Source organism: Entelurus aequoreus, linkage group LG14 (genome assembly GCF_033978785.1).
Source record: "Entelurus aequoreus isolate RoL-2023_Sb linkage group LG14, RoL_Eaeq_v1.1, whole genome shotgun sequence".
Classification (NCBI taxonomy): domain Eukaryota; kingdom Metazoa; phylum Chordata; class Actinopteri; order Syngnathiformes; family Syngnathidae; genus Entelurus; species Entelurus aequoreus.
This window is the reverse complement of record NC_084744.1, coordinates 47,601,061-47,619,801: the sequence shown is the minus strand read 5'-3', so window position 1 is coordinate 47,619,801 and position 18,741 is coordinate 47,601,061. Positions and strand designations below refer to the sequence as shown.

General features: G+C 42.1%; 2 protein-coding genes across 7 annotated transcripts in view; both read left to right on the top strand.

The window, feature by feature from the left end:
• The window catches only part of si:ch211-45c16.2 (mitogen-activated protein kinase kinase kinase 13), a 67,282-nt gene extending 56,503 nt beyond the window's left edge, over nucleotides 1–10,779 (top strand). For all 6 annotated transcript variants that reach the window (XM_062070033.1, XM_062070034.1, XM_062070036.1 and 3 more), the window contains 4 exons: nucleotides 97–844; nucleotides 924–994; nucleotides 3,557–3,848; nucleotides 5,295–10,779. In XM_062070033.1, coding sequence (XP_061926017.1) covers nucleotides 97–844; nucleotides 924–994; nucleotides 3,557–3,848; nucleotides 5,295–5,393 — 1,210 coding nt within the window. In that variant the 3' untranslated portion in view covers nucleotides 5,394–10,779. The remainder of the gene's footprint in view (nucleotides 1–96; nucleotides 845–923; nucleotides 995–3,556; nucleotides 3,849–5,294) is intronic.
• Nucleotides 10,780–17,388: 6,609 nt separating this feature from the next.
• pfkla (phosphofructokinase, liver a) overlaps nucleotides 17,389–18,741 on the top strand; it is a 29,242-nt gene continuing 27,889 nt past the window's right edge. The window contains exon 1 of the mRNA XM_062070041.1: nucleotides 17,389–17,666. Coding sequence (XP_061926025.1) covers nucleotides 17,585–17,666 — 82 coding nt within the window. The 5' untranslated portion in view covers nucleotides 17,389–17,584. The remainder of the gene's footprint in view (nucleotides 17,667–18,741) is intronic.

Below are 18,741 nucleotides of genomic sequence, written 5' to 3'. Positions count from 1 at the left end.
CTTTTGTGGCATCATTTTCATGGAAGCAATATGAAAATGTATTTAAAACATTAATGAAAAGTTGCATAATTGAATACGCTATTTCTTTATTTCCAGGCCTGATTTGCTCCGTTCTGATGGGATACCGAGTGTGGACGCCCTCCCTTCCCCCTCACCGTTGTCCGCCAGCCCAAAAGTCTCCACCCCTCCTGGCAAATCCCGCTACCGAAGCAAGCCCCGCCACCGCCGCGCCAATAGCAAAGGAAGCCATAACGAGTTCCTCGGGGTGCTGAGACCTGTCGCAGTGGTGCCAGAAGATGGCCGGTCGTTACAGGAGCTAACTCATCAGCATCACCACCATCACCTGCCACTGCCTCCCGCAGCGCCCCAGCTCCCATTGAAGGGCCGCGAAGAGGCCGTGGTGAACTGTGCCAATAACCTGCGTTATTTTGGCCCTGCTGCCCCCCTCCGTAGCCCCCAGACGGATCACCTGCAGCGCCGGGTTTCCGGTTCCAGCCCCGACCTGATCTCCACTGTGGTGGATGCAGACTCACGACAGCGGGCCTCATCCACGAGCTCCAATCCTTTACCAGGTACTGGTGCTGGGTCTTTGTGTCCCTGTTGCCAGGCACACCCCTTGCCTGGATGCCTTCACTGTCAGGAAGCCCCTCCTGCATCCGGCCAGCCAGAGCTGCTCAATTCTCAAGAAGGCACACAGTCGTCTTTGGGGGCTCCTAAGAAAGATCCAGGTTTTGATGATGATGGAGACGTCGCAAACAAGGCAGAGGCCCGGAAACCGGAGGCCTCCCAGAATCCACACGCCCTTCCGACCGCACTTCCCCGCACACTCAGACCTCTGAGGAAGGTCAGCATCAGTTTAAATTATGTTTATGTGAAGGAAAGTCAGAGAGATAATGAATACATTGTAATTACTTTTCTTACAGGGTGGAGATGAGTCATCTGAAGAGGAGGAAGGAGAGGTGGACAGTGAGGTGGAGTTTCCAAGGAGACAGAGGTAAAGTGCATTTATTTCCACTCAGGCATGTGAAATGTCCGCGTGACGGCGGAAATCTGTGTTTTTAAAACATGAATTTTCGCGTCAAAATATCACTTCCGTGTTTTTTAATTGAAATATCAATAAAGAAAGCTCGCCTCAGCCGCAGGTACCCTGTTCTTCTTGCCTGAACGCCGCACTGAGTTGCAGGACGGAGAGACGATCAAGCGCACCGAAACAAGCTCGCTAGTTAGCTAACCAGCTGGCTAACTTCGCTCTCCGAGCCACAACGTTGACGGCTGTTTACTTTGCTGCTAATAATATTTGGATGATTACAATCTGAACACCAAACGATGACGTGACGGATGTGAACAGAAGTCACAACACCGGGAGTATATTACCTCAGGATATTGTTGCCAAAAGGGAAACGTTTTCAGAATTCTTTGCATGCATGTCATAGAATTTGACTTTACATTTTCAACACAATGATGTGTTAGTAAATTATTTACTAAAAATTAGAGAAGTCCGATAATATCAGACTACCGATATTATCGGCCGATAAATGCTTTAAAATGTTATATCGGAAATTATCGGTATCGGTTTCAAAAAGTAAAATGTATGACTTTTTAAAACGCCGCTGTACAGAGTGGTACACGGACGTAGGGAGAAGTACAGAGCAGTTACGTCTCCCACTCATACTTGCCAACCCTCCCGATTTTCCCGGGAGACTCCCGAATTTCAGTGCCCCCCCAGAAAATCTCCCGGGGCATTCTCCCCGATTTCCTCCCAGACAACAATATTGGGGGCGTGCCTTTAAAGGCACTGCCTCTGCATGCCGGCCCAATCACATAATATCTACGGCTTTTCACACACACAAGTGAATGCAATGCATACTTGGTCAACAGCCATACAGGTCACACTGAGGGTGGGCGTATAAACAACTTTAACACTGTTCAATCAATCAATCAATCAATGTTTATTTATATAGCCCTAAATCACAAGTGTCTCAAAGGGCTGTACAAGCCACAACGACATCCTCGGTACAGAGCCCACATACGGGCAAGGAAAAACTCACCCCAGTGGGACGTCGGTGAATGACTATGAGAAACCTTGGAGAGGACCGCATATGTGGGTAACCCCCCCCCCCCCCCTCTAGGGGAGACCGAAAGCAACGGATGTCGAGTGGGTCTGACATAACATTGTGAAAGTCCAGTCCACAGTGGATCCAACACATCAGCGGGAGTCCAGTCCACAGCGGGGCCAACAGGAAACCATCCCGAGCGGAGATGGGTCAGCAGCGCAGAGATGTCCCCAACCGATGCACAGGCTAGTGGTCCACCCGGGGTCCCGGCTCTGGACAGCCAGCACTTCATCCATGGCCACCGGACCTATGCAACTCCCCCTCGCAAGGGACAGGGGAGAAGAGGAGAGAAGAAAAGAAACGGCAGATCAACTGGTCTAAAAAAAGGGGGGGTCTATTTAAAGGCTAGATTATACAAATGAGTTTTAAGATGGGACTTGAATGCTTCTACTGAGGTAGCATCTCTAACTGTTACAAATATGCGCCACACTGTGAACACACACCAAACAAGAATGACAAACACATTTCGGGAGAACATCCGCACCGTAACACAACATAAACACAACAGAACAAATACCCAGAACCCCTTGCAGCACTAACTCTTCCGGGACGCTATAATATACACCCCCCGCTATCCCCTACACCCCCCTCCCTCCCCCACTTGCCTGTGCATGAAAAGTGCTATAAAAATAACGTTTGATTTGAATTGAAATGCCCTCAATTGCAGGAAATGTAGTCTTGATTTTTTTTATTATTATTTTGGGGCTTGCGTGGCAGACCTTCCTCTTTTTTGTCCGTCAGTTTTCCTCTTTTTTTCCTCAAAGGGTGCTCACATGCCTGTACACTAAATGGTTACCAATAATATAGAATAGATTAGAAGGCCTTTTATTGTCACTATACACAGGTACAATGAGATTAAAAGCAACTCCAGTATCATTGCAACAGTCTACAAATATGCAAAACATAGGAAGGAAAGAAAAAGAAAAATAGTGCAAAAGGAGGTAAGGTGCACAGTCCGGTCCTGAGAACGAATGTTCTGAATGTGTTGTTTAAATATTATACTATATACATATATACAGAAGCATTCAGACTGTGGGTGGAAAGTAAAAATTGCACACAGAGAGGTGCTAAACTATAAAATCAGTGCCTATGAGAGTTCACCGTGGTTATGGCTTTAAGGAAAAAACTGTTCTTGAGTCTGTTTGTCTTAGACCTGGTGACCCTGTAGCGCCTTTCTGAGGGCAGCAGGTCAAACAGGTCAAATCCAGGGTGGGAGCTGTCCTTTATAATGTTGGTAGCTCTGCTGAGGCAGCGGGAGGTGTAAATGTCTATCAGGGAGGGGAGAGGGCAGCCGATGATCCGCTGTGCTGCCTTTACCACTCTCTGGAGCTTCTCCCTGTCTGCAGCGGTGCAGCTCCCGTACCATGTATCATAAGCTGAATGATTTGCTCAAATAAAATTACTATTAAAAAAACAAAACATTTTTTTGTGGCTGCTCATAGACCTCATCGCTGTATGAGCAGCTTCCAGTCCTACTCCACCTTCAGCTCGGAGAACCTGTCCGTGTCTGACGGAGAGGAGGGAAACACCAGCGACCACTCCCACAGCGGACCACTGGAGAGGCTAAGCGCCAGCCAGGAGGAGCATCTGGACGAGCTGCTGTCGCACACGCCGGACATCCCCATAGACATCTCCACCCAGTCAGACGGCTTGTCTGACAAGGAGTGTGCCGTCCGGAGGGTAAAGACCCAGATCTCCTTGGGCAAACTGTGCTCGGATGAACACAGCTATGAGGTTAGTACTTAAAAAAATGTTTAAGATTCAATGCACCGAGCTCCTGTAAAATTAAATAGCAATACAAGTGCATGTCCACGTAAAATCAAATGGTGCCATTTTTGAAACCTTTATTGCATGTGCACGCTTCTGTTTGTGCTGGTCATTTAGGTGGTTTTTTTTTCAAGTGTTTAAGTGTTATCTTTTATTCTGTGTTGTGCGACTGCAATAAGTTTGTGTTGGACTGACCACAATGGTGACATTTGGAAAAATATTACTCTGGCGCCGACGTCCTGTTAAAACAGCTGCGCGCCACTGTTAGTCCAATAGCACACAGGCTGCTGTCCCTCTGTTAATGGAAGCAAGCCCAGCCGCTGATGTGTTTGATGTGAAACTACAAGCAGAGGGAAAGGCAACGGTGCAGAGGAGGAAGAAGAGGGGGAATATGGCAGCATGGCGGCGAAGAGAAAACACCACCGCTGCCTGCTACACACCGATGTCCAGTCGCAAAAGAAGAAAATGGGAAAGCAAAGTTTGTCTGGAGTACAGGGAATCAAACGTGATGGTGTTCATACAAACATGCCTCCATAAAGATATTTTGCGAACTTTCTCATGGATTTGGAGCCGTTTCTCTTTCATCGGAGCAGAGCTGTCATGAAGAGCCGAGGGGCGTGGTCTGCCTGTACATGTCAGCCGATACGGACTGTATGCACGGCCAATGTAGAAGTACTATGCCTGTTACTGAGACCCTTCTACCTCCCAAGAGGGGTTTTGAAATGTTTTAGTATGTGCTGTGATTTAACTTCTTGGAATTGCAAATGCATGCAAAGTCTACTATATAATAAATACTATAAATGACTCCGGGTCCAGGAAGAAAAAAAAAAGATTTAACAACTGGACAAGTTATTTTCATCTCATTGCTAAACGTCAAATAAAATAAATGATTGATGCACTTATTTTTGCTGTATTAGTTTGTCACACGTGGAAGGCCAGTCCCTGAAAATAATGCCTACATTAAACCGGTCTCTGGGGAAAAAAAGGTTGAGGGACCACTGTTTGCTGCAAGAAATATGTAATAATAATAATAATAATGTGTCCACCCTGGGATTGGCAGTTCCAGTGTATGCCCTTTATCTCATAACCTGCACTTCCTCATTGAGTGTGAAATTGAAAGGTGGTATAGACACGCTTGCAATTTAATTATTTAAAGCACTATGTGCAGCTCTTAACAATTCCAAACTATAACCACACCATTTTAATTTCAGGGGACAATTTGTTCATTAACACACCTCTTGAATTGGATCAGGTGTACCTAATATTGTGACTAGTGAGTGCACTTGATCCAAAGTATATCCTAGTATCATACCCACCACTGTGTATTTTCATATTTGATAAATCCTGTATTCTTTCTCACATTTTCAAACAATGTTTTAAAACTTAACCGGGTGTTTGTGTTTTTGTTTTCAGAATCCTCTTCAGTTTGGGGATTCAGACTGTGACTCGTCCGAAGCAGAGTGCTCAGATGCCACCATTCGTAACAACAAAGGAGCTCCTTCCTCGTGGTAAATCCACGCTTTATCTTTTATTTTTTTTAATATAATTTAGCTTTTGCCTGGAACCAACTGCGTCCCAATGGGTACCGCAGAGACGACAGCAATAAGAGGACAATGATGTACAAAAGAAAAAATCCTTGTAGCAATCTCAACCAGAGGTCCCCTTCCTCCTTTCCCCCATGCCTTCATACCTTTACCTTCATGCTCAGCACAGCATTCAGGCAAGTCATGGCAGGGATTCCCTATCAGAATGAAACTGCACAGGTGATAATGTAACATTTATGATTTATTTTTCAATTCTGAGGGACAATTCAGGACATCTGCGTGGCGAAAAGACTCTTCAGGAGAAACATTTTGCACGATTTCCACGTTGTGGTTTGAAACGGAGATGCACGGACGTATTGAAGCGCTGATCGGTTTAAGGCTGACAGCGATTACATCACTGTTAATCTCTCAGGTGACCCAGATGGGGGAGCATCACTACCATCTTCATTGTATTGCTTTACAAATCCAAATTTGGCACGCAGCGTCCTCTGGTACCAAAACATCATCGCCTGGTTTTATTATGAGTTTACATCGCAGAGAGCAGGTCCCGCCTCCCCTGTCCAAACTCCGCCTCCAACCAGAACAATGGCGGGGGTGCCACACAGCGAGCATTATAAACACCAGCATGACCAACCTGCCTCGTCGTCGGACTCCGTTATGTGTCATCGGGACCCTTGCTGTGACTTCCTCACGGCATGCATGTGCAGCCTGCAACGTGCGATACGCTGGCAGAAGACTGCATTGGGCGGAGCAAGCTATGATTGAAGATATCCTTTTCAAGTCTCCTCTCAGGAATTGTTCGAGGACCGGTACAAACTGGACTAGACCAATTACTGTACAGTACAGGCCAAAGGTTTGGACACACCTTCTCCTCATTCAATGCGTTTTCTTTATTTTCATGACTACCGTAATTTCCGGACTATAAGCCGCACCTGACTATAAGCCGCACCAGCTAAATTTAGGGGAAAATACAGATTGCTCCATATATAAGCCGCACCCGACTATAAGCCGCAGGGTTTTGATGTGTAATTAGCGTAGTATATAAGGGTTCCTGCTACCACGGAGGGGATTGTCGGGACAGAGATGACTGTTTGGGAACGCAAAGCGTCCCATTTATCAACAATAAATCTTTCAATCATTCAATCAAACTTTCACATCTTTGACATGGCGAACAGCATTCGTGCAGAGTACAAATAATACAACGGTGCAAAGTAATACAAAGTGCTCGCCTGTACGTTATCAAAATAACCAGCCTACCGGTATATGAAAAGTCAGTCTTTAATCATTGTGTCATCGTCTTCCTCCTGCGTACTAAAACCACCGAAATCCTCTTCGTCGGTGCAGGAGAAGAACAGGCCGTATATAAGCCGCACCCTTGTATAAGCCGCAGGGACCAGAACGAGGGGAAAAAGTAGCGGCTTATAGTCCGGAAATTAAGGTATTTACATTGTAGATTGTCACATCAAAACTACGAATGAACACATGTGGAGTTATGTACTTAACAAAAAAAAGGTGAAATAACCAAAAACATATTTTATATTCTAGTTTCTTCAAAATAGCCACCCTTTGCTCCGATTACTTTTTCGCACGCTCTTGGCGTTCTCTCTGTGAGCTTCAAGAGGTGGTCACCTGAAATGGTTGTCACTTCACAGGTTGTGCTTGGAGAGAATGCCAAGAGTGTGCAAAACAGTAATCCGAGCAAAGGGTGGACACAGCTTCTCTTTTAATGCATTTCTTTTATTTTCATAGAATAGAATATATCTTTATTGTCATTGTACATTGTACAACGAAATTGTAAGCAAAACTAATTTAGTGCAAATTCATAATAACACATACAAACATAAGAACATAGATAAATAGATAAAAATACATAAAAATACCAAGCTCACATGCACAGTCATTCTTGTCTTGTGTTCAGCGACACTATTGCTCTCGGGTAAAAAGTGTTCTTAAATATGTTTGTCCGGCCTTTTATTGTCCTGTGTCTCCTGCCTGAGGGCAGTAGTTCAAAAAGTTTATATCCAGGGTGAGATGGGTCCCTTATGTTTTAGGCCTTTTTGAGGCACCTGGCCTCATCATGACTACTTCATAACTATTATGACTATTCATGACCAACAAAGACTATAAAAATGGGACCCATTACCTCCCTGCTTGGCACTCAGCATCAAGGGTTTTGAATTAGGGGTTAAATCACCAAAAATGATTCCCGGGCGTGGCCACCGCTGCTGCCCACTGCTCCCCTCACCTCCCAGGGGGTGATCAAGGGTGATGGGTCAAATGCAGAGGACGAATTTCACCACACCTAGTGTGTGCGTGACAATCATTGGTACTTTAACTTTAAACTTTAATTTACATTGTAGATTGTCACTGAAGGCATCAAAACTATGACACCTGTGAAGTGAAAACCATTTCAGGTGACTACCTCTTGAAGCTCATGGAGAGAATGCCAAGAGTGTGCAAAGCAGTAATCAGAGCAAAGGGTGGCTATTTTGAAGAAACTAAAATATAAAACATGTTTTCAGTTATTTCACCCTTTTTTGTTAAGCACATAACTCCACATGTGTTCATTCATAGTTGTGATGCCTTCAGTGACAATCTACAATGGAAATAGTCATGGAAATAAAGAAAACACATTGAATGAGGAGAAGGTGTGTACAAACTTTTGTCCTGTACTGTATTTTTGCAACCTTTCTTGTGTTCACCATACAGTTTCTCCTCAAATAGTGGCCTCCAGTATAACTGTGTGTCCACAATGGATACCTGGCTTGCTTCCCACATTTTCCCGCAAGGTGCTACAGTTTCAGTACGCTACACCCGGCTTTTAGTTAGCTCACACTGGTGTAGTTGATAGCACTAAATTGGCCCTAGTGTGTGAATGTGAGTGAGAAAGTTGCAATGAGGGGGCGACTTGTCCAGGGTGTACCCCGCCTCCCGCCCGAGTGCAGCTGGGATAGGCTCCAGTACACCCTGCGACTCCAAGAGAGACAAGCGGTATAAAATGGATGGATGGCTGGATGGATAGATAATGTGACATCACAGCAGGACAGGACGCAACCCGAAAATGAACAAAGACAACACACTGAAGTCTATAAATATCTTTTATTTTAATTTTATTTTTTAAACATAATGTTATACTCTCAGTAACACATCGGCATGGTCTTACAACTGTGCAGCAAGCGCAAACTAATCCCACAAGCAGAAAAGGATACGTTCACCTCCAATAAAAACCGTTACACATTCCATTCCCACTGTAACACAAAGCGACAATTTATGTGCATAAGTATAGAACTTTTTTTTTTTTTTTTTTTAAACAATTATTGAGGATATGTGATGAAGGCGATTGCAGATGTGGTATCTTTCTTTATTTTATTTTTCGGTGCAGCGTCTCCCATGTGACACTTTATGGCAGGGTGATTGTTTACTATAAAGGAACACATCATTCCCAACAAAAGCAACTCTACGCATAGTTTGCTCGCTCAGGACGGAGGTCTAGCTGGCTAGACACACAGTGACCGCTCGGCCAGTGGGAACTCAGCAAATTCTTTATATGTGCGTTTTTTTGTTCTTTCTAAAAGTGAATGAATGCTCAGGCCTGCTGGTTAAGAACAGGAGCAATATAACAGCCGCTAGATGGCGACAAATGCAACCGCTCTGCTCCTTTTTATTATAAAGTGCCGAATCCCATAATGACATAAGCTCAGCAATATTATACAGTATTTGTTAGGTTTTGCTGTGTTTAAAAAAGGATACTGCATCTGTGTAGAATTTATTTTTTTTCCTCCTGTTTTGAGCAATTTTGATGGCTGGAAAACTCTTTTTCAGCCAGTTCAAGTGTGTGTATAAGGAATATAAGACGGATAAAAATAATTTTTTTGATTTTTTTTTCCCTGAAACCTTACTACAGTGTTAGTTTCCTCCGTATGTAAACGGCTTTTTTCACCAATGACCAGCTTAAACCAATTGCAAATAAGCATTTTTATGGTGTTTCGCATCAGTATTGAACACTTGTAGGTGTGCAGGCAGCAGAGATGAACCTAAGATTTTTATTTTTTACTTAAGTCTTTTTGGGGTTTTTTTGCTTCAAAGCTTTGCAAAGGCTGCTGCCTCATCTTGAGCCTCCTCCATCCCTCTCCCTACGTCGTGTTTATGTGAGTTAACCTCGTGTATTGTAATCAAGCTGTCAATCCTGTGAAGTATCATGTTTACTTTCATCATTTTTCTTTGTAGCTGGCCTACACCATTATTGATTAATTTATTATGAATGACGGGCAAGTGCTCTTTTTTTTTTTTTTTTTCTCCATTTCTGGCAGCTTCTCCTTGAAGTATTATTTAAAGAAAGCACAATGAACAGATGTTAGGACAGTATTAGTTTTATGTTTGGTGGATCAAATCATGATATCTTGAAGTATTGATGTACTCTGCACTTAGCTACATAAATTGTTCCCAAGGCTTACTACTCAACATATCTTTTCAACAAATTCAATCGGAGGACACACACACACACACACACACACACACTGGTTATCATTTGGAATGGGGACCAAGTTTTTGATCATCACTTGTGGGGACCACCCTTTCTACAGGTTGTGGAGGCATAAAAATGGGTAGGTAAAATGGCCACTGCCCAGTTAGCTCATACACGTCTTTAAATCTGTGGATTGATGAAGTAATGTGCTGATCATTCTTACTGGGGACTCTGGGGGAAAAAGAGTTAATATGGTTCCTTTGGGACCAATTTTAAATAATTTTGCATAATTCACACAAATTTGTACGTGACTACTGAGGACCATTTATTTAAAAAAAAAAAAAAAAAAAAAAAGTTCAAATTAGATGTTAAAAACATGTTTTATGGGCCAAAGCTTAAAAATCACTTAGGCATCTTCAGAAGGGATCTGACTATCATTTAAAAAGGTTTCCCTTTAGGGGACCTGTTTTTTTTGTCCCCATACCGTCAGAGGTCCCCTAAAGGTGACTGTGTAAACAGAGCGGTGTCCCCATTAAGTCAGCATTGCCAGAAAACACACACACACACACGGTCAAAGAGACCCTGGACAAACCTGGAAGAATTCCGTTTTTTTTTCTTCTTCTTTCTGCAATGTTCTTTTATGTGTCCGAACCTCTGTGAAGGTATTTCTTACCGTGGACATCACATGACCTCATATCATGTATCCGGTAACTGTTTCGTTATTACGCTCATTTCTAGCTCCTTTTCCTGTCGAATGGCATTATGATCAACCAATCTTCTCATGTCGGATTCCTGTATTTTCCAGACTACAGTACACGGTGGATAATCTGGGAGAATATAATCCAAGCAAGTAAATGCATGGAATAAATGCTGATGTACTGTACCCAACATCTTGTGGTGGTTTGTTGATTTTTTTGTTGTTGTTGTATGTATTTATGTGACTAATATACAGTTGTGGTCCAAAGTTGACATACACTTGTAAAGAACATAATGTCATGGCTGTCTTGAGTTTCCAATCATTTCTACAACTCTTATTTTTTTGTGATAGAGTGATTGGAGCACATACTTGTTGGTCACAAAAAACATTCATGAAGTTTGGTTCTTTTATGAATTTATTATGGGTCTACTGAAAATGTGATCAAATCTGCTGGGTCAAAAGTATACATACAGCAATGTTAATATTTGCTTACATGTCCCTTGGCAAGTTTCACTGCAATAAGGCGCTTTTGGTAGCCATCCACAAGCTTCTGGTTGGATTTTTGACCACTCCTCTTATTATTGGAAACTCAAATCAGCCATGACATTATGTTCTTTACAAGTGGTGTCCTCATAAATTGGATCGACTTGAAATTTCTCACACAGCTCACTTCCCTCTACAACAGTGGTTTTCAAACTTTTTTCACCAACACTTTGCTCTCCTAGTACCACCATAATGATCAACATTGAAATAAAGTAGTGCAGTAGGCTCAAGTATTCATTAAAAACAAGGGTGATGTTTTATTTAACAAGTATATTTAATATTTTTGGCCACTGTAACATTGCACACAATGCTCAAACATAATCAACCCCCTGGGTCGTTTCCAGCCGGCTTGCTGGGGATTGAAAGCTAGGATGGTACTAGTGTGATGTTCCACGGGCAGGCGGGTGATGTTGCTGCGGGATGGGATGCTGGGAGCTGCTGGGTTTGGTCTCTTAAAGCCTAGTGGTTAGAGTGTCCGCCCTGAGATTGGTAGGTCGTGAGTTCAAACCCCGGCCGAGTCATACCAAAGACTATAAAAATGAGACCTATTACCTCCATGCTTCGCACTCAGCATTAAGGGTTGGAATTGGGGGTTAAATCACCAAAAATTATTCCCGGGTGCGGCCACCGCTGCTGCTCACTGCTCCCCTCACCTCCCAGGGGGTGATCAAGGGTGATGGGTCAAATGCAGAGAATAATTTCGCCACACCTAATGTGTGTGTGATAATCATGGGTACTTTAACTTGAACTTTAAAGTCCGGTTTGTGACGTGCTGGCTCCATGTGATGCCTTCAATCCTCCTGAGGGCCCTGGTATTGTTGGAAGCAGATCAGAATCATATCCATATTTAAGTTTTACTTCTTTCTAAAAACTCCTATAGTCATATTTACATCAGCTAATGTCTCGTGTGGTACAAAGTGCTTGGATTCGAGTGTCCTTGGTTAGAGTCAGAGCGCTGTTTATTCTCTTTGTTGAGACTGCCATTACATTCCTAAGATAAGGAGCACAGCTAGACTGGGGAAACAGCAGGCGGGGGACAGAGGGAAGATCACGGGACTTCCGGGGGTTTGAGGGGAGACCGAGCTAGACCGATCTGGACCGGGCTGGGGAACGCTGGTGTGCTGGATTGGTCTCAGTTTGTCCTCTAAGCTTGGAGAATAAACCACAAAATACCAATTACTGCCTGTTGATTGAATATAAACATCAGTTTATGTGCCATAAAAAGAATCTGGGAGAGACTAGCAATTTGAATTCCCCATTGGAGGAATGCTGGTCGACGCAACAATATCAAAACCAACAATCCGCCATTGGTGGTATTCAGCAGCCATGTTTCAGAACCATACAGGAGAGCGGAGAAGACCGAGGCAAACAGGTGTCAAACTCAAGGCCCGGGGGGCCGGATCTGGCCCGCCACATGATTTTTGAATGGCTCGGGAAAGCCTGGAAATAATATGCATCAATAAAGTAATTTTATCTTTCTTCCTGTATTTTTGGCAGAAAAAAACATGTATTGCATGCAGTTATATATCTTTTAAATTGTATCTATGTCACGGCCCGGGCGCACTTCCAAGAGCGCGCCGGCACGCGTCACTATACAGCAAGCAGCTGCATTCAATCAATCATCAGCAATCAACACACCTGTCGCTGATGAGAGGATCTGCCTTCATAAGCCGGTGCGAGCCTGCAACCTGTGCCAGAACGTAGCGACCTGTCTTCTACAGAAACCCGAATCTATCTAGCTCTATGCTCTCTCTTGTGTTTTCTCCCCTGCCGTGTTCACTTGTCTCTGGTTTTTCCTTGTCGTCATCCAGCAGCATTTCCTCTGTTCCCGCGTCACGAGCTTTGTGTCTCGTCTCCCCGTATTCCCTCTGGTTCTCTGGCTGCTTCTTGGATCTCGACCTCCCGCCTGCACACGGACTCTGACGCCTCGCTAATACCCCCGACTACCTGCCTGTCCCCTCCGGGACTTCCGCCTCTCGCTCAACACTCCCGGTAACACACCGCAGTTAATTCCTACACATAGTCGCACACCATACGCTTTTGGATTCGTCACACTCCATACTTTTGTAAATATATATATATATAGAGAGAGAGAGAGAGCTGAACGACATCCCTCCTGTCTGTGCCGTCTTCTTCCCCTGTACAACCATAACAATCTATCTAATAATGCAACAAATATTATAGTACCATACCTTCAGAATATTTTTAGGGACAAATACTTCATAAGTATCTGCTTGACCTATGATTTCAAAGCAAGTAATCCATCAAATTGTGCACTGTAAACATTAAAATATATATATTTTTAAACGTTCAGTTTTCAGAATCCTACCGTAAAAAAAAAGTAAGATTTTTCCATTTTACTGTAATTCGAACATGCATGTGTGAAAAAAATAGTGTCCAATATTGCAAAAAATATTGTATTATCTAACTTTTTTGGTCAAAATTCAAATAAATACTAAAATATCCATCAAATTGTACACTATAAAAATGACCAATGGATATTACTGTAAAATTTAGGGATTTTTGTTTACAAAAAAAAGACCAATGTTTGTTTTTTTACAGTCAAATTTTGTCAACTGAGCTGTCAGTTTTTTGTATTTTTTTTTTTTTTTACTGTAAAATCCACGGTTGATGATTTTATGGTACCACATTTTATCATGGTAAAAAACTGGCATCTGAGTTGCCAAAATAAAATACACTGTAAACGTTAAAATATATTTTTTTAAAAACAGCTCAGTTTTCAGAATCCTACCTTTAAAAAAAAAAGTATGATTTTTCCATTTACAGTAATACAGTAATACACTGTGAAAACAGCAACCATATTTTTTACGATTTTTTTTTTTTTTTTTTAATTTGCAGCTCAATCACCACAATTTTACAGTAAAATAGTGTGACCTGTGTACTGTAACTTTTATGGTAAAAATTAGTTTTTTGTTTTTTTTTACTGCAAGATCCACAGTTTTTTTTTTTTCTTTCTTACAGTGTAGGTAAAATATACATCTACTAATCAAATATATAGGAAATTGTGAAACTTCACGATGCTCCAGGATGTCCGATATCAGCGCACACACAAAAAGTATCAGATGGTTCCGGCTAGCAAGTAAAATGTCCAATAAGTTCTGATACAAGCAGTCCTGCGGCGTGTTTACTAATGCAAAGCTGGACAGCCAGTTGATATCCATCTATACCACTGGTATGCACATGCAGGGCGGTTGCATAGGGGGAAAGATGATGACATAAGGGCCCACAGCCTGCTAGGGCCCACACATCGCCCCCAGTAGCCTCTATGACAAAACAATTATGCATACATTGAACTAATATATATTCATACGAATGAATCCAAATTAAAACAAACCCATCAGTCATACAATATACACATTTTAATCATTTTGGTGTGGTCCACAGACTCCACACCAAAGATGTTCTTCCTCATCTAAATTAAATGAGCGCGAGCAAACTCCAGCAAGGTTAGGATGCCCCCTAAAAGGCACAAGTCCGGAGTAGGAGCAGCAGAGCAGGGGCCCAGGACATTAGATGTGTTTTTCTAAGACTGGTGAGCAAATAAAACTACTGAGGGTGGCTGAAACAATTAGCCTGCTTGTTCATTCATTTATTATCTGTAACATTACCTTTGACAGGCTGGACTCTGGAGCCTACATTAGCTGTCATCAGTTTGCGCTACACTCTGGACAAGTCGCCAGTTCATTAAAAAAAAAGTTGGCGGTTCGTTGTAGAGCAGGGGTGTCGGACTTGTTTTCATTGAGGGCCACACCGCAGTCATGACTGCCATTAGAGGGCCGCTAGTAACAGTAAATAATACATGAATTTGCCTATGAATTTAAATATTTTAAGGTATTTTTACATAAAGAGTAAAAAAAAATCTGTGGATTTTAGTTGCCAGACTTTTACTGTAAAATATATGGTGTGTTTTTTTATTATTATTTTTTACAACATACAAACCCCGTTTCCATGAGTTGGGAAATTGTGTTAGATGTAAATAAAAACAGAATACAATGATTTGCAAATCCTTTTCAACCCATATTCAATTGAATGCACTACAAAGACAAGATATTTAATGTTCAAACTCATAAACTTTATTTTTTTTTGCAAATAATAAACTTAGAATTTCATGGCTGCAACACGTGCCAAAGTAGTTGGCACGGGGGCATTTGTACCACTGTGTTACATGGCCTTTCCTTTTAACAACACTCAGTAAACGTTTGGGAACTGAGGAGACACATTTTTGAAGCTTCTCAGGTGGAATTCTTTCCCATTCTTGCTTGATGTACAGCTTAAGTTGTTCAACAGTCCGGGGGTCTCCATTGTGGTATTTTAGGCTTCATAATGCGCCACACATTGTCAATGGGAGACAGGTCTGGACTACAGGCAGGCCAGTCTAGTACCCACACTCTTGTACTATGAAGCCACGTTGATGTAACATGTGGCTTGGCTTTGTCTTGCTGAAATAAGCAGGGGCGTCCATGGTAACGTTGCTTGGATGGCAACATAAGTTGCTCCAAAACCTGTATGTACCTTTCAGCATTAATGGTGCCTTCACAGATGTGTAAGTTACCCATGTCTTGGGCACTAATACACCCCGATACCATCACAGATGCTGGCTTTTCAACTTTGCGCCTAGAACAATCCGGATGGTTCTTTTCCTCTTTGGTCCGGAGGACACGACGTCCACAGTTTCCAAAAACAATTTGAAATGTGGACTCGTCAGACCACAGAACACTTTTCCACTTTGTATCAGTCCATCTTAGATGAGCTCAGGCCCAGCGAAGCCGACGGCGTTTCTGGGTGTTGTTGATAAACGGTTTTCGCCTTGCATAGGAGAGTTTTAACTTGCACTTACAGATGTAGCAACCAACTGTAGTTACTGACAGTGGGTTTCTGAAGTGTTCCTGAGCCCATGTGGTGATATCCTTTACACACTGATGTCGCTTGTTGATGCAGTACAGCCTGAGGGATCGAAGGTCACGGGCTTAGCTGCTTATGTGCAGTGATTTCTCCAGATTCTCTGAACCCTTTGATGATATTACGGACCGTAGATGGTGAAATCCCTAAATTCCTTGCAATAGCTGGTTGAGAAAGTTTTTTTTTTAAACTGTTCAACAATTTGCTCACGCATTTGTTGACAAAGTGGTGACCCTCGCCCCATCGTTGTTTGTGAATGACTGAGCATTTCATGGAATCTACTTTTATACCCAATCATGGCACCCACCTGTTCCCAATTTGCCTGTTCACCTGTGGGATGTTCCAAATAAGTGTTTGATGAGAATTCCTCAACTTTATCAGTATTTATTGCCACCGTTCCCAACTTCTTTGCTGGCATCAAATTCTAAAGTTAATGATTATTTGCAAAAAAAAAAAAGTGTATCAGTTTGAACATCAAATATGTTGTCTTTTTAGCATATTCAACTGAATATGGGTTGAAAATGATTTGCAAATCATTGTATTCCGTTTATATTTACATCTAACACAATTTCCCAACTCATATGGAAACAGGGTTTGTATATAAATAGAAATATATTTGTTTAATTTTATTTTGGCAACTCATCTGCCAGTTTTTTTTACCCTAATAAAATGTGGTACCATAAAATCATCAACCGTGGATTTTACAGTAAAAAAAAATACAAAAAACTGACTGCATCAGTCGACAAAATTTGACTGTAAAAAAAACAAACATTGGTCTGTAAACTATATTGTAAACATTTTTTTTTTTTTAATTCCCTAAATTTTACAGTAAAATCCATTGGTCATTTTTATAGTGTACAATTTCATGGATATTTAAGTATTTATTTGAATTTTGACCAAAAAAGTTAGATAATACAATATTTTTTGCAATATCGGACACCGTTACCATGAATTGATTTACGTGGACAAGTTGAAAAATTTATTCGGGTGTTACCATTTAGTGGTCAGTTGTACGGAATATGTACTGTACTGTGCAATCTACTAATAAAAGTTTCAATAAAAAAACAAAACTTTTTTTCACACATGCATGTTCGAATTACAGTAAACTTAACAACAGTTATTATATGGACAAAACCCATTAAATCCTGTATAAAAAAAATAACACTAGAATCACAGCAGTAGAAAAAGGCTAGTTGGGCTTCAAAATATGACGTCATATGTAGGCTGGTAAAAGTGTGTGTAAGCCACGCCTACTTGACGTGAGTCCGTGTTGTACGTGCTGTAGAAACGTGTCTTGTCTTCTTCTACTCACCAGCGCCTACCGGGCGGGCGGGACTTTATGTTTGAAAGGCCAATAGCAGGAAAGTACTTCCGGGCGGCACGGGTTACCTAAACCATTCGCCTTTGGAAGGGGGGGGCAGAGTCAATTTCTGGAGCGATTACACACTGAGGAAGTGACCCCCTTTGGACCAGTGGGTACACTTGTATCACCATTTTTACTAACTAATTCCTTGTCGAGACGCCAAATATCAAAATGTCGATGGACCTGGAGAAGTTGAAGATGACGGGAGCAGGCCGAGCTATAGCGGTGCTCACTAGCGGCGGCGATGCACAAGGTGACAAACACAACATGTTTTTACTCAGGAAAAAACAAACACTCTGTTAGTGAATGCTCGCATGTGTTGCTCACCGTTTTGTCGTTAAAACTTGACTCGAACGAATTATGTTGGTGACTTTTAACATAACGTGGCCGACAGTAGGCTACTGTGAACTACAATACCGAAGAATGTCCGAACTTGATTAACTAAACCACCACAGAACGGGACAGCATAGTACAGTACGGATGGTGCGTTCAATGGCGTCAGTAACAAATGGAACCTTAAGGTGCAAAAGTCACGTCTAAACACGTCAGAAAGTTTTTAATCTCATGATACCTTGAACCCACATAAAATAAGGATCATCCATTTCCTCATGCTCGCTAATGAAGCAACACCGAAAATGTAGCAAGCATTTCTTCACTGGCATTGTTTTTAATGGAACCAGTATTGTGATTAAAATGCTACAAAAATAAATACATGATACATTTGGCCTGTTGTGTTATTTAGTTTGGCTCGCCAAAGGGTGGCTATCAAGATTAACACATACCATATTCTCCTGACCATAGGGCGCACCGGATTATAAGGCACACTGCCGATAAATGGTCTATTTTGTCATATATAAAGCGCATTAAAGGAGTCATATTATTATTATTTTACTAAATTGAAAACTCTTCCTTGTGGTCTACATAACATGTAATGGTGGTTCTTTTGTCAAAATGTTGCATAGATTATGTTTTACAGATCATCTTCAAGTCGCTTCCAGATGCGCCGTTTTGTGGGCGGTCTTATTTACGTGGCTCACTTTTCGGCAGCGTCTTCTCCCCGTCATCTTTGTTGTAGCGTGCAAGGACGGGAGTGGAAGAAGTGTCAAAAGATGGAGCTAACTGTTTTAATGACATTTAGACTTTACTTCAATCAATAACGGGGCAGCATCTCCTCATCCGGTAACAACACCGGAAAAAACGTCCGACCGGAACTTTGTAATAAATAAAGTTCCTTGGGTGAATTATGTAAACTCACTTCACCGGTATGTTTTAGTGCTTTCATGGCAAGTTTACTGACAGATATAAGTAAGAACTTTACACTACTTTAT